Source organism: Puma concolor, chromosome D1 (genome assembly GCF_028749965.1).
Source record: "Puma concolor isolate L17-30 chromosome D1, mPumCon1.1.hap2, whole genome shotgun sequence".
Lineage (NCBI taxonomy): Eukaryota > Metazoa > Chordata > Mammalia > Carnivora > Felidae > Puma > Puma concolor.
Genome location: NC_141676.1, coordinates 46638229 through 46665783, shown reverse-complemented (window position 1 = coordinate 46665783; position 27555 = coordinate 46638229). Strand labels below are relative to the sequence as shown.

The 27555-nt window shown below is 47.0% G+C and overlaps 1 protein-coding gene across 11 annotated transcripts in view; it reads left to right on the top strand.

The window, feature by feature from the left end:
- The window catches only part of TEAD1 (TEA domain transcription factor 1), a 271950-nt gene that overhangs the window by 178524 nt on the left and 65871 nt on the right, over window positions 1-27555 (top strand). For 5 of the 11 annotated variants that reach the window (XM_086677945.1, XM_086677951.1, XM_086677942.1 and 2 more), the window contains 3 exons: window positions 15711-15775; window positions 18161-18223; window positions 18313-18375. In XM_086677945.1, coding sequence (XP_086534071.1) covers window positions 15711-15775; window positions 18161-18223; window positions 18313-18375 — 191 coding nt within the window. The remainder of the gene's footprint in view (window positions 1-15710; window positions 15776-18160; window positions 18224-18312; window positions 18376-27555) is intronic. The other 6 variants (XM_086677948.1, XM_086677952.1, XM_086677947.1 and 3 more) reach the window with 3 other exon arrangements.

Sequence of the window (27555 nt, the reverse complement as noted above, 5' to 3'; positions counted from 1 at the left end):
TTTAAAAACCACATGAAATAAGAACTCCATGTATGGAATATTCCATCACTGATATCTTGCCAGCCACAATTGCAAATGTCTCATTTATGGCACTGAAAACTTTTTTTTTTTTTTAAGCCAGATGTCTCTGTGGTCACTTTTTTGGTATCATGAAAGCTGGGATAAATAACCAACTGTTGACTACAAAGCCGTAATATTAAAGGAATAATCAGCCCGTGTTCCTATTAGATCATTTTCCTTTTATTGTATTTTGTAAATTACCTTGTGGTGTTGCTTAAAAGCTGCATTTTGTTGGTTGCGTGTCCCTTTAATAGCTAAATTATCCAAGTTATTTTCTTAAGAGATTCTCTTAACTTGCATTTATAATTATCTGTAAAGAATGTATGTATTTTGAGTATATTAAATATTCAAAAGTTAATTTTTCTTTCTGTCGGTTTATGTGCTTCTCTCCACCCTGGCCTAAAGCTTTTCTTACGTTTTAACACTCTGATTTCTAAAACGAATGTGAAAAATTTAATGACAAGATCTTTACACTAGTCCTGCAGGAGTTTTTAATATGATGAATTTCAGTCCAAGGGTGAGATCTTTACACATTGTTTATCTCTTTTCACCCTTCAAAGCTGACTTAGATTCCAAAAGTTAGAGTAAAATCAATTTCACCCCATAGTTTTTTCCCTCCAGCGTGCTAGACATTCCCATAGGAAAAGTAGAGCCAATTATCCCCGCGCGTGTGCATGTGTGTGAGGATGATAAAATCACATCATTGAGTCAGTTTCCAAATACGGTTGTAGCCTGTATTTTTTATCCAGGGATTACATTGTTGCCCCACCACCGCCATCATTAGATCGTGGGGGGCAAGGGTAGAGAAGGTGCGAGACGGTTGGCTGTAGACATCCAAATATGACAGCAGAGAGTAATCTCTGCAACAATATGGCAGCGGAGCATGTGCTGACTTTAGAGTGCCAGATCAACCCCAATATTTTTTCAGGGAGGCTAAATCTCTTGTAACTGCTCAATTGGATTTGTCACTGAATGAAGTATCAGCTGCTGTTGGACAAGGCCATAAAAGCCAGCCGGCTGGCCCTTTGTAGGCAGGGCTTACCCAACGATTGATATGTTTTAGCACTTTTGGGATTATTGTGATTAAGAGGAAACCATTCTGAATGAGAGAGAAAAGAGGGTAAGGATGCACAGCCCACAGCTGGTGAGCAGCATGTGTTTGCTGCTGAGGAAGTCACCATTATGGCTTTCTCCAGGATCCTGCCCTGATTGACGGGTATGAAATCTTTATACGAAGAATCAGTGTCCCGGTTTCCTCCAGCGGCAGCTCTCCTTGCAGGGCGATGGGTATTTGGAATGTTGTGGACTCGAGCATTCTGAATGCTTTCAAAGCCCTCGGGCGCGCATGCTCACACGCCCACAGTGCCTGAACGCATTGGTCTGCGCGCACCCGAGTTAATTGAGTTAACGTGTAGGGATTTCAGGAATAACAACAGAGTGTCCTCTTTCATTTCCCAGACCCAAAGCTCTGTGACAGCCGTTAAAAATACCCCTCCATGTAGTTTGTGCCCGAGTCGTTTGTATGGGTGCGACGGCGACATGGAAACGGCACAGCCAGTGGATTTGTAAACTCGAGCACCTGGCTGGGGGTTTCTTTAAGTACAGGAACCTTGCCTTGTCTTTTTAGAACAGGTTTGTTTTCAAGAACCACCTGCTCCCCGGAGCAATAGAGCTCTTGCATGGGTGTTGCACTGGCCAAGGCAAGCCCCTGTGGAGGGCAGATTGGAGTTTGAGGCTGCCCAGTGCTTGTGGTTGTGCATGGAGTCCGGTCGCCTCTCTGGCCATCCCGGGGAGACTGTGCCCGGTTCATGCTCAGAGTTTGCTCGGCATCCCGCACAGGAAAGAGGCCGGCTTGCCAGGTCCTGCAGAGTGTCTTTCCAAGCCTGTGAAAAGCACGAATCATCCAGCAGTAGAGCATGCTTACAGCTGGCCCTTTGCTAGCTTTGATCTGCGAATCAGGCCGCTCCATGAATGCCCTTATTGTCATGTTATGTGTACACAGTGTGTGAATTATTGAAAATAGGGAGGCCTGAGCCTCATCTGGTAGAGATTACAGTGCAGGCATGCTGGGCGAAGGTCTGTAATTGAAAATCCCCAGATGCTGTTTATTTGGCCTTTGTCACATGACCTGCTGCAGGAAGATTGTCGGAACAAAATGTTGCCTGCATGGAGAGTGGAGCCCACCCTCCCCCACCCCGAGAGTCTCCGCAGGCTCAGTCTGTACACAGCTTAAACACCTGCCCAGAGGATTTTTAAAGGCTTAAAATAGATTCGCTCATAGCATTTAAATAGAGGGCATCTTGCTTGTTGGTTTAAACTGCTTAAGCGGTTGTTGACTTGTGGAACCTTCTATCCACACAAGGGTTTGCTGGATAATTTCACTCTGAGATATCTTTGCAAAGCAACCTTCAAGGCTAGAGCCATGTAAGCAGAAGTAGTTTGGGCTCTGCCTTTTCTTAAAATCAAACTTGAGTGTGGTGAATGAGCTTGCAGATGAGGCCACGTTGACTGTGTATGTGTTCCTTGTCTTGAAAAATACTGTGGCTACCCAGAATATGGCTAGCTAGTTCATCTGTGTTTTATCCAGTTCATCCTTACCAATTCTACCAATGAAAAAGTTGGGAGGTTTCTTAGAACGTGTGTTTTTCTCTGTTGGATACTGAACGTTATACTCTTTGTAGGTGGTGGATTGAGGCCGGATGGTAAATCTGAACTTGATCACAGGAATGAAAAGCGTTGTCATTTTGAAGAAGGGAGGGCTGTGGGTTTCGCAGGTGCTTTCTGCCAGGGAATAAAGTAACCCCTCCCCATCCCTTTGCCCTCCCCAGTATCTATCTCAGTTGTGATTATGGGTGCCTCGTACGTTTCTTAGAGCTTGGGAAGAGGAAAGGTTCTTGGGTATTTGCCACTCTCAGCATTCACCTGGACTGTGAGTTCCTCTAAGGCAGGAGCCCCTGTCGTGTTCTCTTTATATCCCAGATATCTGCCAGCACGGTGATTTTCTGTCCTGCCAGCTCTGTCTTCCTCCCTTTCTTCCCGCCTCTTGGAAGAAAACATTCAGTCACCACCTCCTGTGTGCCGTCATGACAGTTGTTCAAATATTTTTCCTTTCAAGATGGGGCTAAAATCAGCAGTGGTGCTATCATGAAGTAGCACATTCTCAGTACTGTGCTGGGAGTTGGGGGTTCGGGGAGACTGGGGGTAGGAGGTGTCCCCTGCCTTCAGGAAGCTGATAATTTGTCAAAGAAGGAAAGTGGAAACACCCACAAGCAGCGTGCAGTATGGTAAGCCCCGTGCTGGACGCACACCTAAAGCCTGCTGAGCGGAAGGGGCAGAGCAGGCTAACGGGCAGGGAACTGGGAAGTGCCATGTGATCTGGGTTTTGGTAACTCAGAAATAAGCCTTCAGCAGATTTGGGCGGGATGGCGGGGGGGGGGGGGGGGTGGGGTGCGGGGAGGGGAGGTCATTCACACGAAAGGAATAGAACCCACCATGACATGACAGTATGTGTAGAGAGTGACAGGAAAAAAGGCAAAAAAGAAGACAAAACAAAAAACGTGGGTTTGTGTATGTAACATTTTAATTTTTTACAGGGAGCATATACTGCATATCACCTGGGTAATTTGAAATTTTTAAAGGAGAATAAAAGGGGGTTGACTCTCCTGAATGTGAAACTCGACCAAGAGAGGTATTCTGGTGTGCTTGTTCACGATCTCACGTAGAAAGCCCAGTGCGTAGGCCACTGTTTTCTCCTTAATGATCGGCCCGTGTGTTGCTGCCTTTGGCTGCTCTTGGTTTTGCGACCAGTCGAATGTGGCCGGCGCAGCTGCGTGAATGACAGAGCATGGCAACCACGGGAGAAAACGTCTGGATTTTTATCTCAGACTGTTCTTTAGTTGTCCCTCTCATCCTCATAATGCCCTGCTTTTATTGCTGTTGTATGGCTTTCTGCCTCAGTTTCCCTCCTGTACTCGAAGCCCCTCGAGGGCAGAGAATATGTACTGTTCCAGTGGATCTCCCACACTGCTCCTGCAATGCTTCGTGCGACGCCTTTTGTATAGAAAGTATTCAACAGATGGTCGTCAAGCAAGGGAGGGGAGTGCATCGGGGCTGGATTAGGAAGGACTCGAAAGCAGAAGGACGGGTTGAGTTTTACCCTGTGTTGTAGGTGGTGGATGGAGGACGTTAAGTGGTGTACATTCAGTCCACTTCACGGCCGGGTTGTGCCCCCTTCTAGTAAGATTGTGTTCTCACTAAGCGCCTAGTAGTGGCCTTGTGAGAAGTTAACTTACTGGGGTATCGAGGCTATCTTCAGAGCAGTCAGTCCAAAGTTAAGGCGTCATGAGGGTGAAGTCAGAGCCTGACTCCCCCACTTAGCAGTTTGGCGACTTGGGTGGGTTTCTGAGCGTTCTGAGCATCAGTCAGCATCCACAAACTGGGAACAAGGTAGGTGCGAGGGTGACGCACGCGAGCGAATAAGCACAGCGCGCTACGCGGCCCTGGCGCACAGTAGGTCTTCAGCACACGCTGTTGTCCACCTCGCTCCCACCTCATTGCGTCTCTACCCACCACACAGTAGGTTTTTCGTTTCGCTTAGCCCTCAGATTAATATGTCCTCAGTTTGAGTGCAGTTTTTAAAATGTCCTTTATGATCATGGTTTCCATGTTATTTTTAAAAGAATTCCCGAGTGCCTGGGCATTTAGAATCCTCTTTATTTAGCATGTTTCCTAAGCAGCGGGCAGTCCCACGTGAGTGTCTCTTCGACTGAGTGCATGGGTAACGTGCCTCTGTACGGCAGCCGCCTAGTAGCTACAGAAGTTTCTTGCTTTATTCTTCTAGTGACGGTTGTATTTGCACTAAGAACTAACTTCTGGAAATCCGGTGGGGGACGTGCTATTTAATGCGATGCCGCCAGCCTGTTCATAAAGATAATTTTACAATCTGCCACGGATTACAAGAATTTTGGCCGCGCTTCGCCCTTGGCAAAAACCTAATTCCCGCTATCTTATTCAATGAACAATCCATTCTAAATTAAAAGATTATTATAGCAAGTAAGTAGCCTGCATGATGCCCGGTTAACGTTAAGATATCCTAATAAAGGGCTCCGTTTACTTGGAAACAATTTCTGTGGCCACATCCTTTTGACAGGTTAGCGTGCGGTCAAGATGTCCAGAACGGTTTCAGTGCCGCGTGGCAGAGCTGCTCGGTGTTAAGATCCCAGAAAGTAGAAGCGTTGTAGGTTTATACAAGATGCTGTGTGGCATGGCGCTCTGGACAGAGAAACCTCACATACGCGTTGCAAGCGATGAAAGCAATATAAACCAAGTGCAGTGACACTGCATAATAGTTCCAGGACCATTTAAGATCACTTTGAGGGGTGAGACCCTTCCCCTGTCATTGCTAATACATGCAACAATCCTCCCGAGTAGATACTTCATCCCCATTTCACAGGTGAGGAAATAAGGCTCCAGAGAAGTTAAGCAAGCCGCCCCGACTCACACAGCTTATAAGTACAAGTCCAACTTCCCCAGCAAGACTGCAAGTCCTATTTCGGAATCAAAAACAAAAACAAGCCTGCAGCGTTGCCACCATTAAAGATTCTCCATGAAAAACCAACAGTTTTTGGCACTTCACATGTGTGGATTTCACACTTCTTTAAAGGCCAAATAATTAATAAATAAACAGAGTGTTCTTAGCAAAGTTTTTCATTAACAAGACTCTCCTGGGTTAATGTTGAGATTAGCTTTCTTTTGGACCAGGTCCATATTCCTGTGGCATGTGGAGGTCGATGTGAGTAGGAAGGGGAGAGGAGGAAAGGGGCATGTGCTGGTCCCCCTTGTGCCAAGTTAAGAGAGCAGAACGAGGGTCTGGAAAACTTTGCTGCCTGTCATTGCAGTAGTCGTAACTGTAAAGGGGCTTACGGGTTTCAGGTGATACTGTTGGTGCTGCCCACTTTATACGATCTTTTTCTAGATCATTTTTTCTCTGTTGTAGGAGACCTCACTCGTTCATTTATTAAAGACATTTACTGAGTACCTACTTAATAGGTGCCAGATCTACAGTCAGAGAGAACTAGATAGATTGTTTCTATGGAGCAGTTATAGCCCTAGACGGGGAATGAATAGTCCCCTAGATGAGTAATCCTCGTGTAGAGCAGCAGGGGGTATGCTGGGCATATGAGAAAATGACTCACTCTGGATGGGTCCCAGAAGACCTTAGGGAGGAAATACTTCAGTTGGGGCTTACAGGGATGAGTAGGAGTTTGCAGGCAAAGGAGAAGGGAAAGAACATATGGTCTGTGCAAAGGCATAGAGGTACGGAAAAGCATGATAGTGACCTTGGGAAGTCTCCAAAGTTCTTTGTGCTAGAATAGAGAAGCCATCTACAGAAATGGGCTAGTAGGCCTGGGTACGGGCTAAGGAGTGTGTGTTTTTCTTACAGTGGCCAGGGACGTGTGGATGTGAGAAAGCAACATAATCAGATGTGGCTTTGAAAGAAAAGGCAGATGCCCCAAAGACGACTGAAGATTTTCCCTGAGAGCCTGTGGTAGGGGGTCTGTTTAGGTTGCCGTCAAGGGCAACAAGCATGGGTTCCATTCAATCCCATATGCACCTATATTCAATCCCGTCTACACCTTGAGCGTGTATAGACACAGACCCTACCTTTAAGGAGCTTTTGGTCTGTTACACAAGGAGTCTTACTAGAGCCAGAATGTGGGCCGTGCCTTGACACAGGCAGAAGTAAGGCATCGTGGGCCCAGAGCAAAATGGTGATTCTCTGCTACGTTCCTGGCCAGAACCAAGCCATGCTGAGCGATGTGTTTATAACGCACGCTATCTATCTTCTGTTGCCAGTTTGCTCTGTTGCGCTGTGGTCTTTCCCAGACGCTGGTCTGTGAGGTGAGCTCCAGGCTCCTGACTCTCTGGCTCACTCTTCACATGTTCCCTGCCTTGTGCGTGTTTCAGACGGGGTTTTGTGGAGGACACCCCCTCCGAGCTGGGCCTGGAAGGATTTTTTTGATGGATCGTCCTAACCGTGAGCAAAACCTCCGAATGGCAGGACGGTTCAGGGAACTGAAAGCTACATTGTGCGTTTTGATGGTGGCAGAATGGATTCAGGTGATGGTGGAGGTGGTATGTCATGAGAACGCAAAGTTAGGGCCAGATGGTGGAACAGCATTGAATACTTTACTGCGGTGGTTTGACCTTTAGACTGTAGGCAGTCGGCCATTAAGGTCTTAAAGCAGTGGCGTGGCTAAGCCAGAGCTGTGCTTTATAGGTAGCCGTGGACAGGATGGACTAGGCAGAACAGGGGTGTAAAGTCCAGCTATTCATTCGAGAATTTAAAAGGTGATCATCCAGCATCTCTTTACCGCTTCGCAGAGAATGCACCACCAGAGACGCTTACTTCATTCATATTTATTTTCCTTCTAGACATAATTACAGCAAGGATTTCTCTCCAATGTAGAAGGACTGTGTTCCATACAAAGCATTGGGCGGTTTTACTTGCTTGCCTCTTTGGCCCTTGTAGTCTACTCCGAGTGTGCAGTCTGTCAGCTGTCCCGCTAAGAGGAAGGACAAGACGGCGTTTTATGGGGGCCATCCCTTGATAATGTTATCAGCCGCCGTTGACTGGTAGGAGCTCCTAGAAGTGGGATTTGAGTTCTCTCCAGGCCTTTTGAAGGGGTGTGAGGAGTCAGTGTCGACTTGCCAGAGGTTAACATAGCCGTCCTCTGTATTCTTTCTGCTATGGCGATTGCTTTTAAGCCCCTGAGTGGAATGCAGACACAGGTTCTTTAAGGGACTTGCCAATGTTCACCTCCTGAAGGCCATCAGTCCACCCTGTAAACCTTTAGATTGGGAACACACAGCACCAACCCCTCACAACCCAGAACAGGCTGTCCGGCCCTTTCTGGTGATTTTCCACGTTGGTGCTGGTTTTTGGTCAATGATTTATATCAGGGATTAACCGAGACACTGAACTTCCTCATTGGGAGTGCTCTGGGGTTGGTTCAGATGCTGTTTTTGGTTTTTTGGTTTTTTGGGGTTTTTTTTTTTGGTGACCCTTCCTTTATCCCCAAACTTAGCTTTGTACCCTCCTCCCATTCTGGTTGTCCATCCCTGCAATTCAGTCGTTCATCAGTGTGTACTTACTCTTGGAGGACCTGCTGTGTGCTCGACCCCAGGGGTACAGTGATGCACAGACCCCAGTGTGTGGCTGGTGCTCCTGTGGAACTTCCTGACTGGCAAAGTGGGAGGGGCAGGCATTTATCACGGAAGCATTCGGATACGTGGGCCGCGTCAGCTGTGGTGCACGAGAGGCACAGGCCCGGGCCAGGCGACTGGACTCCGTTGTCATGAGGGTCCTTCACAGGTGTAGGTTCCTTGAAGGCAGTGGCATCTTCATACCCCCCGTGATGCTGGCATATTGCTTGTGCTCTGCAGGTGCCATCAGTTGTCTGACTAGACGGTGACTGACCAGCTTCAGTAGGCCTCCTTTTCCTCCCCGTGTTGCTGGTGCAATGGCAGCCATGTGGAAAACAAGGTTAATTGTTAACTCCTCCCAGGTTAGTTAATAAAGACCCTTGACTGCCTCCTCTGGCAGTGTTCATCCCTACAGACTCCCCATAGATTCAGGAGGAGTGTGTGTCCCTTGGTGCCCACATCGTCCCCTACACTTGTGCTTTTTGGTGTTGACTTTCAAGGTGTAAGAGAATTTTTCCTTGAGAGGAACCTCAGCTGACAGGGAAAAAAAAGGGGGTGGGGGGGATTCGTGGCTGCGAAGTATTTTACCACCACCTTAGAGAATCTTGCCCGAGAAAGTACTCCGTAAACCGTCTCTCTGTAGGGCGCCGCTCCTGTGTCGGAGGACAGAGCCACGTCCCGCGGTCTCGTCACCTTGCGGAAGGCGTCTTCTTTGCTTCTTTCCACTGGGACATCTTTCCCTTTTCTGTGTTCACTGTATGTTGATGATCCCGTGTCATGGTGCATTGATCACAGGGAGGTAGCAGCCCTGCTCCTGCCCCTGTCAGTGACTCATTCCACAAACGCTGAGCTGCCTGGGAAGGGGAAGCAGAGAAAAGATGAGTACCATTGGTTCTTATTTTCAGCGACTTCTGGTTGGAGCCATGGCATGTACCGAAACAATAGAATATAAGGCAGAAAGGATATGAACCAGCAGCAAAGAGGCCCAAGTCAGAGGCTGTGGATGTTTAAGAAAAACGGAGGCCTCTTCTATCCAGAAGGCTCACGAAGGACGAGGCATTTGAAAGATGAGCAGAATCCAGATGTGCAGAAAAGAGTCAGGCAATACAGGGAAAAGCAGTTGTGCGTGCAGGTACAGAGCTTGGAAGGCTCTAGGTGTTAACAGGGAAGCTTCTGGTAGCCAGTAGGGCCATTGAGCTGAGTTAGGGTTTGTGAGGGGCTGTGGAAGGAGGCCCTGAGGTCGCAACCATAGCATCAGTGTCTATTTGATACGGCTTCGTTCTAGCAGTCTGGAGAAGTTGGAGTTTCCTTTCTGATTTTCTACGTGGTTAAGAGACGTGGGGGATCCTCAGGTATCCCTCCCAGCAAGGAGAGGGCCAGTGTGCAGTGACCAGAGCCCCTGCCCTGCCCCTGGGGTGGTCAGCCCTCCCCTGGTGTGAGTTTGCCTCTGAACCCCGACTACAGCCATTAAGAGGAGGTTCCGTGCCTTACTTCTTTCTTTGTGGCTCCCTGCCTCCGTTCAATTACAAAGTGGCTCTTACGCTGTGAAAGCCCAGTGTCTCTGGGCTACAATTTCTAGCCACAGACCCTGCATTTGCTGGGCCTCAAACATGACCTTGAGGCCACATCCCATCACACACCCAGCCCACAACAACGTTAACCAGTCTTCTGTCTGGGCAAGGCAAGCCCCGGGCAGACTCCTCGCCTTTCAGCTGGAGTCTTGCTCCCTGTTGTCCCTTTTAGCGGGAGATTGCACGGCCATCCGGGGCACGGGAGCAGCGATGATGGCTCACTTTCAACGCTGTTATGTGCTTTAAGAGAAAGGAAGAATAAATAAAGGCTGGATTGCGGTGCCTGGTGAGGATCACGGTAGGAAAGTGACGAGTCGGGCTTTGTCTGTCTTTGCTGCTGCCCGCTGCCTGTGGGAAAAGCAAGGGCAGCCACAGCTGCCGAGCCTCAGGCTTAAAGAAGCAAGGGGGTGTAGGTGTCTAACGGACATTTTATGCCCCAGAGTAGCTATAGTATAATGACACTTAGTGGTGAAGTGTGACATTGGCACTGAGCTCTATAAGCTATCACAAATATTGATAGAGAAGTGTGAAGGTGAGGCGTGAATGCTGTGGGTGCTGACTATCGGGTCAGAAACTCTTGGGCCCAGAAAGGAAGTGTGGGGCAGTCAAGGGAGCTTCAGGGCCGGCAGGTGTGGTTTTGTGGGGTTCCACGTTCCTGCTTCTGTGTGTGAGGAAATGCCGCTCTTCCGTGTGGCATGGCCTTCCTCCCATGCCCCTCCATTCCGTCTTAGCACTTCAGTTAATGATACTCACATTGAAGTCTTAGGAAAAGTGTTCCCATGCCTGCGGAAACCACTACAACATGAAATGCAACCGCAGCAATAAGATAAGAGCTCGGCGGATGGGCAGAGGAACGGAAAGGCATGTCGAAGCAAGTATAGAAAAAGCGAAGGAGGTGGGTACGTACGTAGTGTGTGCGGTGAGATTCTGCAAAAAAGAAAAAAAAATTCTGTACGTCTGAAATTTTTCATAATAAAACGTGGGAGAAAGTATCATCTGTCCTTAAAAGCCTACATGATGTTCCGGTACTTTGGGGACAGCTTTCTAGACTTCCTAAATTACCGTGTCCGATTGTCCGTGTATGTTATCAGACCCTCTTCCATGGCGGTAGTCCTAGTGTGACCCTTGGAGCTGGTTGGCGCTTTTATCTTAGCTTTTGGGTTGGCCAGTGACCTCCTTGTGGGCAGGCAGTCTGTCTTCTCTTTATATCCCTGATGCACCAGGCAGGCATCGTAGAAGGCGCAAAGAGGTGGCCCCCACCTGCCAGTAGGATTCGTTTAGGAATGTCATGCATGCTTAACGTTGCCATTACCTTTATTGAAAGTCCTGTTTGTAATGTAAGGTTACTGGACCACTGTGTGTGCGTGTGTGTGCGCGCGCACGCACGTGCATGCGCACACACACACTCGCGAGTGTTTTAGAAGAAAGAGAAAAATTAGGGTTAACGTTTCCAATTCCCAGCATTCTGATCACGACTGCAAAACAAGACTATGCTGTGTGACCCGAGGCCGGCTGCCGGTTACATCGGTGATTGTGGGTGCCCAAGCTCCCAGTCCTTGGCAAGGGAATTCTGGACTATATGGATCCACCCCATTTGGAAAGCCGTACTATAGAAATATATATAAATAGGGCTCAGATGTTCTTGTCAAGGTCACTGACCAAGATTCATTCAGAACCTTGTTGATTTCCCCAAAATATGTACAACCCCGGGGTGCCTAATAGATACTCCACGGTCATTTGGAATGTCATCCTTGTTTCCATAATGGTAGGCATATTTTAATTCTGGGCAGATTTAGAATTGAAAACGGAAGATTTTAATAGAATCAAAGCTATAGTGTTAATATTTGACTCAGAGGATTTATACATATTTGATGTTTCAAGTAATTATTTGAAATAATTTGGCCCGTGCCACAGGTGAGCCTTTATGTCCAAATTAAAATGTGCAATGAGGTAATTGGTTTAGACTTGATTTGGGGGAGGGTTGAAGTCTTACTAGAATTGTAAGCAGTATTAGAGCATTTAAGATAATTCGTTAGGTTTCTAAGAGTTGTTTAAGGGAAGGTTTTGGAAATTCAGTCAAACAATTCTAATAATTAAAAGAATTAAATATATTCTAAGTTAAATACCCGGTTTTAAACGTTTAAAGGACTTTCAATTAGCTTTGTAAAATGGAGCAAACATTATTTGAATGGCCCTTTGAAAGTGATTATAAAAATTATAAGATATGTAAGTTGAGCTTAAAACTTAAGGATGAACTAGATAGAGTGTTCACATCTGTTGTTTTTGTGGTTTTTTTTTTTTATGTTTACTTTTGAGAGAGAGAGAGAGAGAGAGAGAAAGCCTGAGTGGGAAGGGGCAGAGAGAGAGGGAGACACAGAATCCAGAGCAGGCTCCAGGCTCTGAGCTGTCAGCACAGAGCCCGATGCAGGGCTCGAACTCACAAACCACAAGATCATGACCTGAGCCAAAGTTGGTCATTTAACTTACTGAGCCACCCAGGCGCCCCTTGTTTTTTAAATAAATGAATAAAATATCCATTTTTAAAAACCAGGTAAGCCCAAATAGTGTTTCTGCGTACAAAGCTGCCCGCATGGTGATTAAAAAATTCACACAAAATAAAGTGATTAACAAACACTGTACTTACTAGATCAGGTGGGTGCTCAGAGTGAGTTGAATCTGAATTTAAAAGTCGAATCAGGGGCGCCTGGGTGGCGCAGTCGGTTAAGCGTCCGACTTCAGCCAGGTCACGATCTCACGGTCCGTGAGTTCGAGCCCCGCGTCGGGCTCTGGGCTTATGGCTCAGGGCCTGGAGCCTGCTTCCGATTCTGTGTCTCCCTCTCTCTCTGCCCCTCCCCCGTTCATGCTCTGTCTCTCTGTCTCAAAAATAAATAAAAACGTTAAAAAAAATTTAAAAAAAAATAAAAGTCGAATCAGCGGTACCCCTTGTGAAGGCAAGAAACACACAGAAACCTCAAGTTAATTACCCTTCACGGCTTCAAACATGGTATGAAAGAAAGAACGCGCAGGGTTTCGAAAGGTGATCTTACTTACGCAAAGAACAGGGACGTGAGAGTCACAACAAGCTTCAGTGAAATGGTGGCTGTCGCGTAGTGCTCTGCGCATGCTAGGTGCTCAGCGAGGCCCTGCTGTAGAGAGGGTAATGTTGAGAAGTTTGATTTGACATCATTTAGCTCCGACGGGTATCGTTTGCACAGACCGCAGGGTTGTGTACGGTCAAATGTGGCTAACCTGGATGTTCATCTCCCCGCGGGACCACATGCCATAGGCAATCAGTTATGGAGGTTACGTGTCACACAAGTCACACAGCCGCGTCTGCTTTCACAGAAGACGGGTATGGGGGCAGGGCACATTCCTGCCATCTAGACAAGGTTCGGGTGAAATTGCATGTAATATAGAACCCTGGATTTATTTTGTTCTGGCCACTCAGACAGCCCTAAACAGGGCTCACAGTGAGGCCCTGGGCTGGAGGATGCTTGGCTCGTCTGCAGACATTGTCATTTAGGTCTGGCTTCTGGTAATGAGGCACTCCTGGCCGGGCTGTGCTGTCAGCGAGCCTTTGAGACAAATTGCAAAATCTGTACAACCATTTGAGAGATGGAGAAGCAGACCCGAGGACCCTACAGGGGATATTGGTAGTTCTCAAAAGTTTGAAACAGAATGCTCAGAGAAGCAGTTTAAACCTGAATTTAGAGGTCCTTTTCCTGTGGTTAAAGCGTAAGTTCAGACAAGAATGAGGATGTGAGAGGATCCTGACGGGCTGGAATGATAAACTTAATCTAACAGGATGAAATGCAGTAGCAATAAATGTAAGCTTCTGTATTTGGATCTGAAAAATCCCAACTGTGCACGAAAAGACTGGGCACAGAGGTAGAGAGATATATCTGAGGAGTAGTCTATATGAAAAAGACCTCTAGGAGTTCAAGTGATATAAATTGACAGTTTATTGTGGGTCCCCAAAATCAAATGCAGTCTTAGGCTGCATTAACAGAAGTAGGGTATTTAGGATGAGGGAGGTGATAGACTCATTCTGCTGTGGACTTGTCACAGGAAGAGCACCACTACGGTTCTGGGCTCCAGCCTATGAAAGGAAATTAGATAAAGGATGCTCACCGGATGGCTGTGGTAGTGTTCCAAAAGCTGCCACAGGTAACAGGAACAGAGGAAGTTTGGCCTAGGTACAACTCCAGGAAGACCTGAAAGTTGTTAATATCTGAGAGTCAGTCACGTGCATAGCCTCGTTCATGTGAAGAGGAACAAGGAGAACCTGGGGATGAAAGTTCTAAGAAGCTCCAAATAAGGAGGGTCTTTTGTTTTTTTGTGTTTTTTTTTTTTTTTTTCCTTTGAGAGAGAGTGTGTGTGAGCAGGGGAAAGGGGCAGAGGGAGAGAAAGAGGGGGAGGGGGGGAGAGAGACAGAGAGAGAGAGAGAATGAATGAATGAATGAATCTCGAGCAGGCTCCATGCTCAGTGCAGAACCCCACATAGGACTTGATCCCATGATTCTGGGATCAAGTGACTTGAGTTGAAATCAAGAGTCAGACACTCAACTGACTGAGCCACCCAGGCGCCCCTTTTCATTCTTAAATATGGTTTAAGATAAAGTGGACTGCTTCCTTAATTCTATAAGTGCTTGGTTACGTTTATAAGACTCTAGGCTTCTAGCGGTAGGAGCAGATGACCCAGAGGAATCTCCCAGCCCCAGGATCCCACAATTCCTTTGCCTTCCAGTGGTGACCCTGATCTGCATGGTCCTAACACAGACATGCACGACAGAGCCATGATGACAGGAACCTTCTAGGCAGTGCCGAGGGAGTCTTCAGAATCCTCAGACGAGCTTTCCACAAGGACACTCTTGGGTTGATCCTCATTAGGGCTGCCAGTTTTTTACTGTGCCAGGGGAGATCTGGGGGGGTGCGGTCCCTCTCTGTCGCCAGAGGCTGTGTTATTGTCTCATTGGTTCTTTCTGCGTGCCCAGCAGTGTGTTGGGTGCCGGGGAGGCTTTTGGGGAACAGACAAAGCTCTTGTCTTGTCTGAAGAGGTTCAGTTATGCAGAATGTCTGCAAAGTAAGGCAGCACAAACGAATTCTACAACCAGCTCTACAGCTAACAAATGTGGTTAACTGAACGAGAGGGCTTTTATTTCATGTAGTGTTATTAATACCTTTCCCCACTTAGCGTCAGGGACACATCCTCCCATGACATTATAGTTCTTCGAAGTCAGATTACCTGTCTGACATCTCCGTCTCCTGGTGGGGTAAAGCCGGGATATTTTGCTTATTCTTGTAGGCATTTTCTTTCCCCTACAGGTTATAAAGCTTTGAGGTAGTTAAGTCATTTCTTTTTCTTTTTCAGAACATGATCTCGTGTATAGTTAGTTACTAGGACAGTAACATCTTTCGGGAATGTTGTTAGCCCCTTGTTGTAGGGTTTCTGTGGTCACAGCAGGTCAGTCTCCGGTGGCTCTCATGACTCTAACTGGAGTGAACTAGGGATGGAAACGTGGGTGCAGCGAAATGGGCATGGAAACTAAGATGGAAACAGATTTGTGGATTCCCGCGCAAAGCCTTGTGTTTGTTGCTCGTACAGGTTGACCACCTCTTTAGGCACAAACGTGTAAAGAAACAAAAAGGCACATTTCTACCCTCAGTTGCTGATCCTAGTAATTAAATGCCCTTCATCCTAATTTCCCCTAGCAAATATTTTTGCAAACAATCGTACTGTTTTATTTTTCTGGCATGAATAGATATACAGCTCCAACTTTGAAAATTTTTTGTTCTAACTTCTTAGCTTTCAGAGGCTTTTTTTTTTCCTTTTTTTAAGTAACCCATCTTATTGTAAATTCTTCTTTCTTTCAGGTAGGAATGAATTGATAGCCAGATACATCAAACTCAGGACAGGCAAGACGAGGACCAGAAAACAGGTAAAATAACGTACCTGGACACTGTGCATGTCAGCGAATGGCCCGACGAGGCATTTTGGCTGCACTGGCTGGCTGTGCTTTGGCTCCTAGGAGCCCCCAACTTGAGTTCCCTGTAAGGACGTCAGTATTGGAGGTGTTTCCAATTGGCTCAGTTTTCACTGTTCATCATTTCAGTGACCCTTTACGATGTGGTCTCCAGAGTTCTTTTTATACACACATGGGAAAGTCTCACTGCCAAGGACAGTGTATGCACTGGTCTGGTACTGTACTTTAATACTTCTGTTTCTTTCCCGAACTGCGCATCTGTAAACGCTACAGATGCTGCAGGTGCAAGTACACTTGGAAGTCACGAAATTTTGAGATTTTGCGCATTGTAAAATCCTGGAACAATTCTGCATTAGTCATCATTTCGATGCAAAAGTAACACTGGCAGCCATGACTGTTGGCCTGAACATAATACTGAATGATGTGCGTCCAGGGAACTGTTGCTCCTTAAGCTATGGCTTTTTGTCAGTAGCTGCTGTGACTGAAATGAAGTTATAACTTAAATACCTTTGTGCAGAGTAGCGTCAGGAATTTTCCTCTGCCCTTTGTCAGGGCTCTGGCTCTCTCCCCGTTCCTTCTGACGTAAAGCGGTCCAAATCTCTGACCCAGTTCAGAACTGGAATGGATGAGCAATTCGTGTTTAGCTAAAAACGGAGAAAGAAAGAGAGAAAGGCAAAGGGGGGAAGAGCCTCGAACAAACCTCATGGGTGAGCTGTTAACAGAGCACAATTATTTTTTAATATTGACCTATGCTGATCTCGCTGGCACGGATTTTGAAAACTATCATCGTACCAAAAGGCAAGCTTAACTGTGGATCTCGTTAAGTATGAGCGGCAGACTCCGGTTCTCTGCTCAGCGATGAGTTGTTTTCATGAGTGTTTATGACGGGGAGAGCTTTTCTCCAGGAATGTTACATGTGCCCCCGCCAGGAGCCCGACTGCTGAGTCAGCACAGAGGGCCGTGGCTTCCTGCCAGGGCTCAGAGGCAGGGCACTGTCTGTTTGGTGCATGCTCCCCCCACCCTGTGACAGTGGACAGTGGCCCTAGGCAAGTCAGAGAAGCATGTAAGAACAAAATTAGGGGGAGAACAAGTAAAAGCAGGAGCCGGATGGAGGGGTGACGATGATGGGGGAGTTCCCGCTTCTCTGTACTTAAAAAAAAAAAAAGGCAACTTGCAAACAAAAATCATTGAAACTCAAAGATAAAGCTAAAGATAAAAGGATCTTTTGTTACCATCAATCCTGTTTTTATAGTCAGTATAGTGTTCGAAATGGAATAACTGCCTCTCAGTCCGAGTTGCTGAACTTTTCAATGGAGGGTTCTAAATTTCCGAAATAGATCCAGTTCCCAGCATACTGAAAGCGGTGGACCTGGGCTATCTCTCTGCTGGGTCTGTGAGCCCTAGTCCCGCGCCCAACCCCTTCACCGGGGACTCTTCTAAATTTAACCAAATGTAACCCACTGAAAGAGATGCAAATTTGTTTACCCAGTGGAATCATTGTGTTTCCGAAGCTGGGCTTGGCTTGGTTTCCAACACCCCGGCATCCTGGGGATGTTTTTAGGCAGCAGTTGGTGATACCTCTCCAATGTGAATTTGTTGTTCAGCAAATCGTGTGGTTTTCAACCCAGATTTTTAGCAGGATGGCTGGCTGGCTGTATTCACACTTTTCGCTTTGTAATAATATGCAAATCCACTTCGCGCCCAGTCAGTACCCAAAAGAGTGGAAGGATTGAAGATATTTATAAGGGGGGGGGGAGAAAAAAACCCCTCTGCTGACTGGGTCTGTCCATTTCTCTGTGAGATCTAATTTACATGTCGGTATTATTTTAACATTTGCTACAGAATCCAGAGCTCTTAATGAGATCAGAATATAACCGACAGCTTCGGCTTTTTGATTCTGCAGAATGTGCTAATTTATGGATGGTCTCTTCTAAATTGAGAAGGAGGGATTTTCCCTCCTGATCCTGAGAAGCTATAAATATTTTCATTTACCTCTAGCCCCACCTTTTAAATTTCATCAAGAAAACAACTCCACTCTCCCCCTCTCATCCCGTGCCCGTGATTTCTCCCTGGTGAGAAAACTAAAAGCAGCCTAACTTTCATCCTGAATCAAGTCACTGCAGTGATGACCCAGTCTGAAAAGCTTAGAGCAGCGCTGGGGGCTTGGTGTCTGGCTGGGACTGTGTATTTCCTAACTGCAGAGCTTTGTTGAGATGCAAATAACCTTCCCCCAACCCCCACCCCAAAACCCTCCCAAGGAGTAGCGATTTTATATTTGATTTCCTTTTTTTGTTTTGTTTTGTTTTGTTTTGTTTCCCCTCATAAACCCGAACAATGTAGGTGTCTAGTCATATACAGGTCTTAGCAAGAAAGAAAGTTCGAGAAATTCAAGCCGCCATTAAGGTACGTCTGGCTTGCCCAGTTGTAGGGGGCTTTTCATCTCCATGGTTACAGGCTTTTCCTTTGTTTTCCTCCCTTCCCCTACCCTGCAGGTGTCTAGTCACATTCAGGTTCTTGCCAGAAGGAAATCTCGTGATTTTCATTCCAAGCTAAAGGTATGCGCTTTCCTGCTTTTTGGCTTGTGGTTGCTATGCATCTCACTTCCTGTTTTCCATGGTGACTGGTGAATGCCTGGTGCTGGGATTCTCGTAACCTAGTTTCCTCGCATGTGAGAGCTGTTTACATTTCTTTGTGTCTAATCTCTGTTTCTGTACTAGCCTCACATTAAGCTTAGTGTGTGTGTGTGTGTGTGTGTGTGTGTGTGTGTGTGTGTGTGTCCCTAATAACAATGCAAATGCAGCAGAAAGCTGGTCTTGATAACTTTTCAGCTCAGAAACATGATTTTTTTTTTAACCTTCAAATGTCCACCAAACAGCCCTGGGCTGGGAGAGGAAAAAAAGTCCAGAGACACAAAGTTAGTATAGAAATTGTAAAAAAAAAAAAAAAAGTAATAAAGTAAAATAAAATGCATCACTTCTAGAGTAGTTCTCATGATTACTTTAAAAAATATTTAGAAGTCATTTTTTTGTACTTGTTATGTATTTTAGAGAATACTTATGAGAAGTATGTCTTTTCATGTAATTTTTCAAGTATTCTTTCAAAACAGACAGTATTTTCTGCCAGATTTCTTCCACGTTGCTCAATATTGTTTTTTAAGGGTACAGCTCTGTTATTAAAAAAGAAATTTGAGGTGAGGCCTTTAAAAAAATCTTAAGAGATGGGAAGGCTCTTAATCAAATCCGTGTTTGCAGTTCCATTTCTACTTGAGTTTACTTTAATTGTTTTTTACGTGTGTCTCATTTTCTAGTCTCTGAAAATATATTTCACAGCAAAAATGGAGGCATTGAGATTTTTAAAATGCAAGTTCTCCGTATTTTCTCCCCTTCCAAAATTTGTAGTAAAAGATAAGTGACTTTTTCTTTCCATAATGCCCCATTTTAAAAATGCAAAGGAATTATAGTTTACATAGAAGAGCTTTACTTTATAATAAAAATGAATTTGTGGCCCATATTGTTGCCCTTCCCACATGCCTTTTTTTGTTGTTGTTCCATTTTGATTTTTTCCATACATTAATTAAATTTGTTTTTGTTCTAAACCTAAAGAACGAAGTGCGATTTCACAGCACTGAATGCTGAACACTGGGATCCTTCCCAAAGTCCTCCAACTTTTTTTTTTTTTTATGCAAACAAGGCTGGCTGTGGAGCAGGACTAGCGACCAGGAAGGAGCATTTGGTGGCCCTCTGCAGTGGGCTGCATGCTGGCTCGCTCGCACGTGTGGCTGATGGTGGCTGGCTTTTAGCTGACTGGCTGAGCAGTTGGAAGATTAAGATAACTTCACAGATCCTGCTTTTTAACCAAAGGCGCCGTCCTCTCTATGTGGATGTAACTCCCCCAGCGTTCGCTCAAGTTCTGACTCTGTATCTAGTTTCTCTGCGCTAACGAATTAATGGTGTTCAAACAAGTTTACAGACATCCATTCTGTGTTTCCATCCGCGATGTTATGAATTGCTCTATTTCTGTACCGTCTGTGTGGTTCCTACATGCTCACCCAGGGCACACAGCCCTGGACCAAAAGCCCTGTACGTGATGAATTAAGCTCTCCTGCCCAGAAGGGAGCCCCATGGGATATCGGAAGTACTTGTTTTCTTATTCAGGGATTTTGAGAGCCTTCCTCCGTGGAAACACTTTACCAGTACTTTATACGTACACGTACATCATGCAAACACAGTTGTTGTATTTGTGTTCGTTCTTACTAAAAAAAAAAAAAAAAAGATGATTTTCCCCCTCCTTTCAGCCTTGGCCCACTCTCCTTTGGGACAGACACAGGGAGGAGGTGGAAACAGAGGCAGTAGGGTAACAACCGGCTCAGCGTTTCAGCTCCAAGAACCACCTCCATCTTCTTGCGGTTCCTTTCCTTCCTCCCTACCACATTATTCTTGGGAAAAGGGAGGCCTTTGTTCTTCCCATCAGCTAATACCAATGGAGTGCTCCAGGCATGGTGTCCATCACGGTGGGCAGTTAACAGTCAGCCCCCTATTCACAGAGCTGGCCGTGGAAATAGGAATGCGGAATAGAGGGCACTGTCGGATGAGTGTTAGCAGAAAGCACCCGGAGAAAACGTGGAGGGAATCCCAGGGACGGGCTGCACAGCATCGGTGCTGCTGTTGGGGAATGCAAAGACCGAGTGAGTGTATGCAAAGTCTGTTACGTGTCCTCTCATTCAGTCAGCTCACTCCAAAGTGAGTTCCATTATTCAGATTTTGAGGGGTAATATTTAAGAAGCCAGGAGGTCAGTTGGTTTGCCCAAAGCTACCAAGCCCAGCACACGTCGCTGCCAAGATTTGAACTCCGGTCTTTCTGATGCCTACCCCACCGGTCTTTGAGGCGGGGTTTCATCCAGTGGAGATGGGAGAGTGTTCTCAAGCAGAAGGTCTTGTGCCAGCACGCGCCGTGTCGCCCCCCCCTCGTGTCCCTCGGAGCTGGGCGTGCAGTTCTGACCACCAGCCCTCTCTTCGGCACCCACACTTTAGAAACAAGGCGAATTGTGAACTTCGAGCCCTTGGTCAGAATGTGGACCTAATGTGTGATTGGCACTGTGGTGATTATCCGTAGTTCAGGGCAGTGAGGTCCTAGTCGCAGAGCCGCTGTGTCACCACCCAGAGGGCATTAGGCCAGCCGAGGAGAATGAGTGAGACTGGCTGTCACCAGACTGGCAGGTGACAGCCAGTGGACATGTTGCTGCCTTCGCCTCCCGTGGGCATTTGATGTGAGGGATGCCTTCCTCAGCCTTCCCAACCAGCCATTACCAGGCAGACAGCGGGCTCGTCAGGAGAGGTAGGTCTCACCGGCTTATCCATGCTTTCCCCTTCAGGTCTGGCATCTCCCAGCACGTTCGTGGGAGGCAGGGGTGAGCACTGAGTTCGTTGTGGGGTCAGGCTGACGGCCACACTGCCTTGGCCTCCCACACTCATTAACGAGGCAGACTCGCTGTGGAAGGTTGAAGTCATCCCCGCAGACAACAGCGATAGCTTCTGGGCGGGCCGTGGGGGCGGCAGCAAGGGTCCAGACTTCAAAAAGAGACGCCATGCTTTGCCTGGGAAGATGTTAGCCAGGTTCGCCGGAGAAGGTGGCTGATGGCCTGCCCCGCCTGCTTCAGTCCCGCTGCTGGGCCTTTTTCCTATGTGCTCAGCAGTCAAGGATTTGTGTTCTCTGGGGTGGACAGAGGCCCTCCTTAAAGAGAATGAAGCCAGGCTTCATCCCTCTGGCCTCCCTTGGAGTCTGAAAAAGTGGTTTGCTCACACCTGGGGCCGCCACCAGGCGTGGCTTCCATGGGAGCCCTCCTGCCTGTAAGCCTCCCTCCTTCCTGGGGAAGGGTGCGGTTGCATTCTTTAGGCTGGTGACTTTCCAGCCTTTTTTTAAGCTGCAAACTCGTGTTTCAGGTTGAAATCTTTGTTGAAGCATTTCATATATAAATGAGTAAACTATTTTAATTGGGGCTCATGCTCTTTTAGCCTTAGCAATGGCCTCTTGGGGTGTTCCACTGAATACAGTTTGAAAACCACACTGCCTTAGGCAAAGGGAAAAGGAGGTGACTCTCCGCTGTCCCTGCAGCCTTTACAGGACAGTCCATGTTTGGCAGCCGGTTCTGCCATATTCCTGTGAAGAAACCAGACTCAAGAAGAGCGTGGTCATGCTCATGTCCCAATTAAGGATGAGTCATCCTTACTACAAAAGTCATGCTCTTGAAAATCTGTTAGAATGAGACCCAAAGGTCAGCCTTACTCTTCTGCTAGTGCAGAAATGGTTCTCAGAGTGCTTGCTCGTAAACCAGATCACCCCAAAATGTGTGGGCTTTAGTTTTAGCTGTCATAACAAAATTTGTTTTCATTTTGTGGACATTTAAGATTTCCACGGAGATTTGAACTTTATAAAGCACAGCAAACTTTTCATGGAGAACCCAGTGTTCTAGACCCTCACGTACATGTCGGGCATAGAGAATCAAATTAGCAATCTCTGTTCTTGAGGAACACTTAACATTTCTGTTGTTTCTGGCCACAATTGGGGAAATACTAGATATCCAGTAGACTGCTCCCCAACTAGGGGGCTCTGCAGTGGAAATTGAACAGAGTGGTGCAAAGACTCCAGTGAAAAGAGTGGTCAGCTCTGAGTGTAGAATTAAAGAAAGACTTGGGGAGGGCGTGCTATTAGAACTGGGCACTGAGAAAGGAAGACAGTTCCCCTGAGATATCGGGGTGTTTGGGGAACCATGAAAAACACTGTTACTTGGAGGCACGGGATGGACCTGGGCAAGCCCAACAGAAAGGTCCCAGATCCTCTGTGAGAGAATGAGGTTCATCTCTGAGCCGTGGGATGTGCTCTGGGCTGGAAAGTTCTCTCCCACCCTTTTCAGATGGATGGCTAGGGGGAGGCAGAGCTGGAGGCAGGGAGCCTAATTCAGGGGCTGCTGTAGGATCTGAGTGAGAGGGGTGCTGACCTGGACCAGGGGCAGCTACACACACACACACACACACACACACACACACACACACACACACACACACAGAGTCTCTTCAGCTGGCTCCCGCTCCTGTCCCCTCGACTGCTGTGCTCTCTTCCTCGATGTTTTTTAAAGAGTAAATGATGTTTAAAACTTCTCTCCTTACTAAGTCTGAAAAGTGTACACTTTTCAATAGCAGCATTGAACATGTAGGTTATTGAAGGTTGGGTTCTCTTAAAGTAATGGCAGTTCACTGAGGGGATGCATCAGTTAACTATGAGTTAGTTTCTTGCTGTATTTTAAATAGGACAACATGAAAAAGTGAAGAGAGTTACTATAAAATATTTGTTTCTATCAACCAGAAATGATCATTTTCATTATGATGTATTTCTCTTCATTTTTTTTTTCCAGTGGAAGAAATCAAATGGCAAAACGGTATTCTTTTTCTAATTTCCTCTCCCCAACCTCTTTCCCCAGCCAATCACAATCTCCTTCTTCTCCCCACCCCCCAGCAATGGTATCTTTCCTTGACATTTATTTCCCTAAGAAAATAAATCCAGTGAAAACTATTTTCTCCTTTTGCCCCTGTCCTAAAATGAGTCAAGATTTTTATCCATCGTTTACTCTGAATTTGTGCTAAAGCCATTGGCACCAACATGAGACATTTTGTTTATGCAAAGCAGCCTAGAGGTGCCTGGGTGGCTCAGTCAGTAAAACGTCCGACTCTTGATCTCAGCCCAGGTCACGATCTCACGGTTTGTGAGTTCAAGCCCACATTAGGCTCTGCACTGACAGCATGGATCCTGCTTGGGACCCTCTCTCTCCCTCTCTCTCTGCCCCTCCCCTGCTTGCTCACTCTCACACTCTCCCTCTCCCAAAATAAATAAATAAACTTAAGAAATTAATAATGTATATAGAAGCCTAAGCCAAGATAGACTTGGCTAGCCATTTGGGATGGCCTTGGCCCCAGACTGTAAGCACAAGGGAGGGCTGCAAGGGGCAAGCAGATCGAGGGGATGGTTGAGGTAGTCGAGGAGTGCTGTGAGGAGACGAAGAACCAGGAGCAGAGAAGCCGGGCCAGTAGGAAGAAGGAGTGAAGGGGTTGGCGGAGTCCCGTTGAGATTCAAGAGCCTGCTAAAATGGATAAGGAAATGCAAGGCATTTGTGACCAGAGTGCCAGAATTTTGGACATTAAGCATACACTTTGCTGTGTTTTATTTTCTGATTCAATCTTCTTGGGCTAACGGGCCTTAAGAGACAAATCAGAGCGCTAACTGGGGGTCTAAGATGGAGCTTATTAGCTTTGAGGGAATCGTTCCGCAGCGCTGGGCGGGCCATGTTGTGGTCCCTGCCCAGACAAAATCCTTTTGAACCCACTGCTCTAACAGGCTCTGGGGTGGTTGTAGGTGACACACGGCTTTGTAACTAGGCCTGATTGTAGTTACAAGGTAAAGATGGAGCCTCGCAGGTGCAGCGTGGGAAGGACCTGTGGATCGATGGAACGTGCCTTTAGCAATTCCAAGGATGCCGACTTTCCTCCCTCGGACCTCGTGTCACCAGCTGCACCTGCAGATGTCACCCAGAGCAGGTTCATTTGTTGTCGCGCGTCTCCTCCTCACCCGCAGGTTAGCCCCTCACTGCGATCTCCGGCAGAGCAGTGGAGAAGCGGCAGCCTGTCAGAGATGACAGCGTGCGGCGTGGTCCCGAGCCTGGCCCACAGCTCTAGAAGTTATTCTCTACTTTGAATTATTTCGCTCACCATTAATTGCCCAAGAGGCCATTAGCCCCTTTTTTTTTGGAAGCGCAGGGATTTATTATCCCAGCCTATAAAAAGAACGCAGAAGTGTGGTCCACACACGAAGCAGTCTTTCTTTGCTGCTTAGGGTTCCTACTTCGAGCTTCCTCCTCCGAGTCTCTTATCTCGGGATGTTCAGTTGCCTCGAGGGGTTGTCCAGTCCCTGCCCAGAGGCCTCCCTTCCCTGGCAGCCGCAGAAAGGCGACCTGCAGACCACCCACCCCCTGTGGACTGTCGTCATCTTCCTGAGAAGGTGGGCCGGGCCTCCTGGGGTCTGGAGTGCCCAAGTCCAGACGGTACTCCGAGGAAAAGAGGGCTTCTTCATTCTGCCCTGACCTCAGCAGGAATACATCTTAGGCGGTGGACGTGTTCATGTCCAGCTCTGGACTCGCACTGAAGAAAAGCCAGTACTTGCTGACATTGCGTCATGCCACAAGAGCAGAAAAGGGCCCGCAAGTGTCCGATTGCGTCCAGTCGTTGGTGACTAATTTACGAGCTACATGTGCTCCCCGGGGCCGTTTTCTTCATCCTCACCCTGGTGACCTTTTGTGATTTGATTTCTTAGCAGGCCATTCTTCCCAATCTGCCGTTCCTTCCAATAAGCAGAGAGCTTAAAGTTCAAATTGTTGATTTAATTCTCGCAGAGAGTTCAGGAACTTCTCTGGGGGCGTTGCTGCACTTCACAAGGCTACCTCCCGGTTGTGTCACCACCGATGCCGGCCACGAATGGGCCCGTCCACAGGGGAGACACGCCTCACTTCACCTACGGTGCTCCCCGTGGCCTGCTGAGCCACCCCGCTCCTTCAGGCAATGGCTGTCAGCGGTACACACGGCCACGGAAGCCTGAAACCACAGCCTCCTTTGTGCCGGCGCCAGTCCTGAGACAGTTGGCTCGGCCGCAGGATTTGGGAAATGACGCAGCACCTTCCTGATACCTTCCGATCCTCAGGGGGTTCTTTTGCACTCACCCTCTCTCCTCCCCAGTGATATTTTCTCTGCCTTGTTTTTAATTTACCTGAGTTCAAGCTAAGGGTGGAGACCGTTTATTTCTCGGGCTTGGGTGTGTTGGAATTAGAACCTCTTATCAACCGTGTGGTGATGCGGAACTCACAGTGTAAACAGAGGGCTGAATGCATTCACCTTTCTGTGTGAACTGAGCCAGGGCTGGATTTTCTTTTTAAGGGCAACGGAAGCACCCTCATTCTCCGTTTTTATCGCTTGCTAGAGAAATCCCGTTGTTAATCGGCCCCCAGTGTCTACGATGCTCTAGACTACCAGAGAGCTGAAAGTTCATGTGATCGGGACCAGGGTGTCTTAAGCGTTTCGGGTCACATGTGCCCCAGAGACTGCAAGTTCACTGAATGGCAAGGCTGCGGGCACCCTGGGGAGTGCTTAATGCAGTTCCCAAAGCAGTCCTGAAGGCGCTGTTCTGGGCCTCACTTTACAAATGAGGAAGCAGATGCTCAATGGCCAGGTGACTTACCCAGGGTCCCAAGTCTGCATTTGATCTGCATTTAGCACCAAAGCCCAAACTCTTCACATGATGTCATGCAGCTCTGCCCAAAGAATACTGGTCAAGGATGAGGGCTCATTTCTCTGACTCAAGATGCTTTCACATCATCTCACTGTTCATCGTGTCTGTATGTTTGAATTATTTAATTTTAATCTTTTAAAATGTTTCTTTATTTTGAGAGAGAGAGAGAGACAGAGAGAGTATGAGCCAGGGAGGGGCAGAGAGAGAAAGGGACCCACAGAATCCGAAGCAGGCTCCAGACTCCAAGCTGTCAGCACAGAGCCCGACGCAGGGCTTGAACCCACGAACCGTGAGATCGTGACCTGAGCCAAAGTTGGATGCTAACCGACTCAGCCACCCAGGCACTTCTGTATATTTGAATTAAACAGCAGATGAGTGGTGGGAGCTGGAACTCAGTCTGGAGCCAAACTAGAGCCTGCTGCCTGCGTGGGTTCCTCTGGCTCCTCGAGAGAGATTTACTTCCTGCCTCTTACTGTCACCTCCCAGGGGAAAGGGGGCTATGGTCAGAAGGGTGCCTTTTCCCCAGCACCCAAACCTAGCTTTAGCTGACCTCAGTGATAGGTTTCCTGGTAGTGTTGTCAGGCACACCTATAAATCACCTGGATCCTCATCTACAATCTTTTATGATGCTAAGCCCCACATCAAAATTAAAGGAAACACTATTGACAATTATAAAATACTAAATATAGCTTAGTACATTTAAAAATGAACAATAGTACAAGCCTTGAAAATTTTTTCTTTGATGTGAATGGAGTCTCTGGCATTTGGAAATACAATAAGATGAATTAATTGCTACTCATTACATGGCAAGTCGGGAGAAGTATGAATGTGCCTTCCCCCCCTGGCATTAGCTGTTGCCCGACCGAAATAGCCCCCTTTTGTATTTACTCCTGCTTTCTCTAATAATAAGTAAATTAGGGATCATGGCTAGAAAAATTCAAGTGCCCTCTATCTTTTCTCCCAAACCATCCTACAGATTTGCGATGTTTTATGTACTCAGCGGCTAGCGCTAATAATCACAGAGGTCATGTGAATCCGCATAGCGCAAGGTGAAAGCAACATCTGCAAAATGACTTTTTAGGAGCGCATCCTGTGTTTTGTCTTTTCCTGAAAAAAGTGGTTTTGCAAGCAAATTGCTATCTTTCCTCTCCTGTACTGTATTTTTGTATTGCTGGGAAAAGTGCACTTGGGGAAAAACATGTAAGAGCTATCCAGAGAATTTGAGTCCGTGGTCTTTTTTTCCAACGTTGCCTATTTTTCCTGGTGTATCCGTGGACTTCCTTACGAATAAAGTAGATTGGAGTCTTTAAGTTTTAAATTGACGGCCCCTGAACAAACTGGAGTATATTGATTTAGTATGCTGTTCATTAAAATGCCATATATAACAGCTATAATATTATACTTGCAAG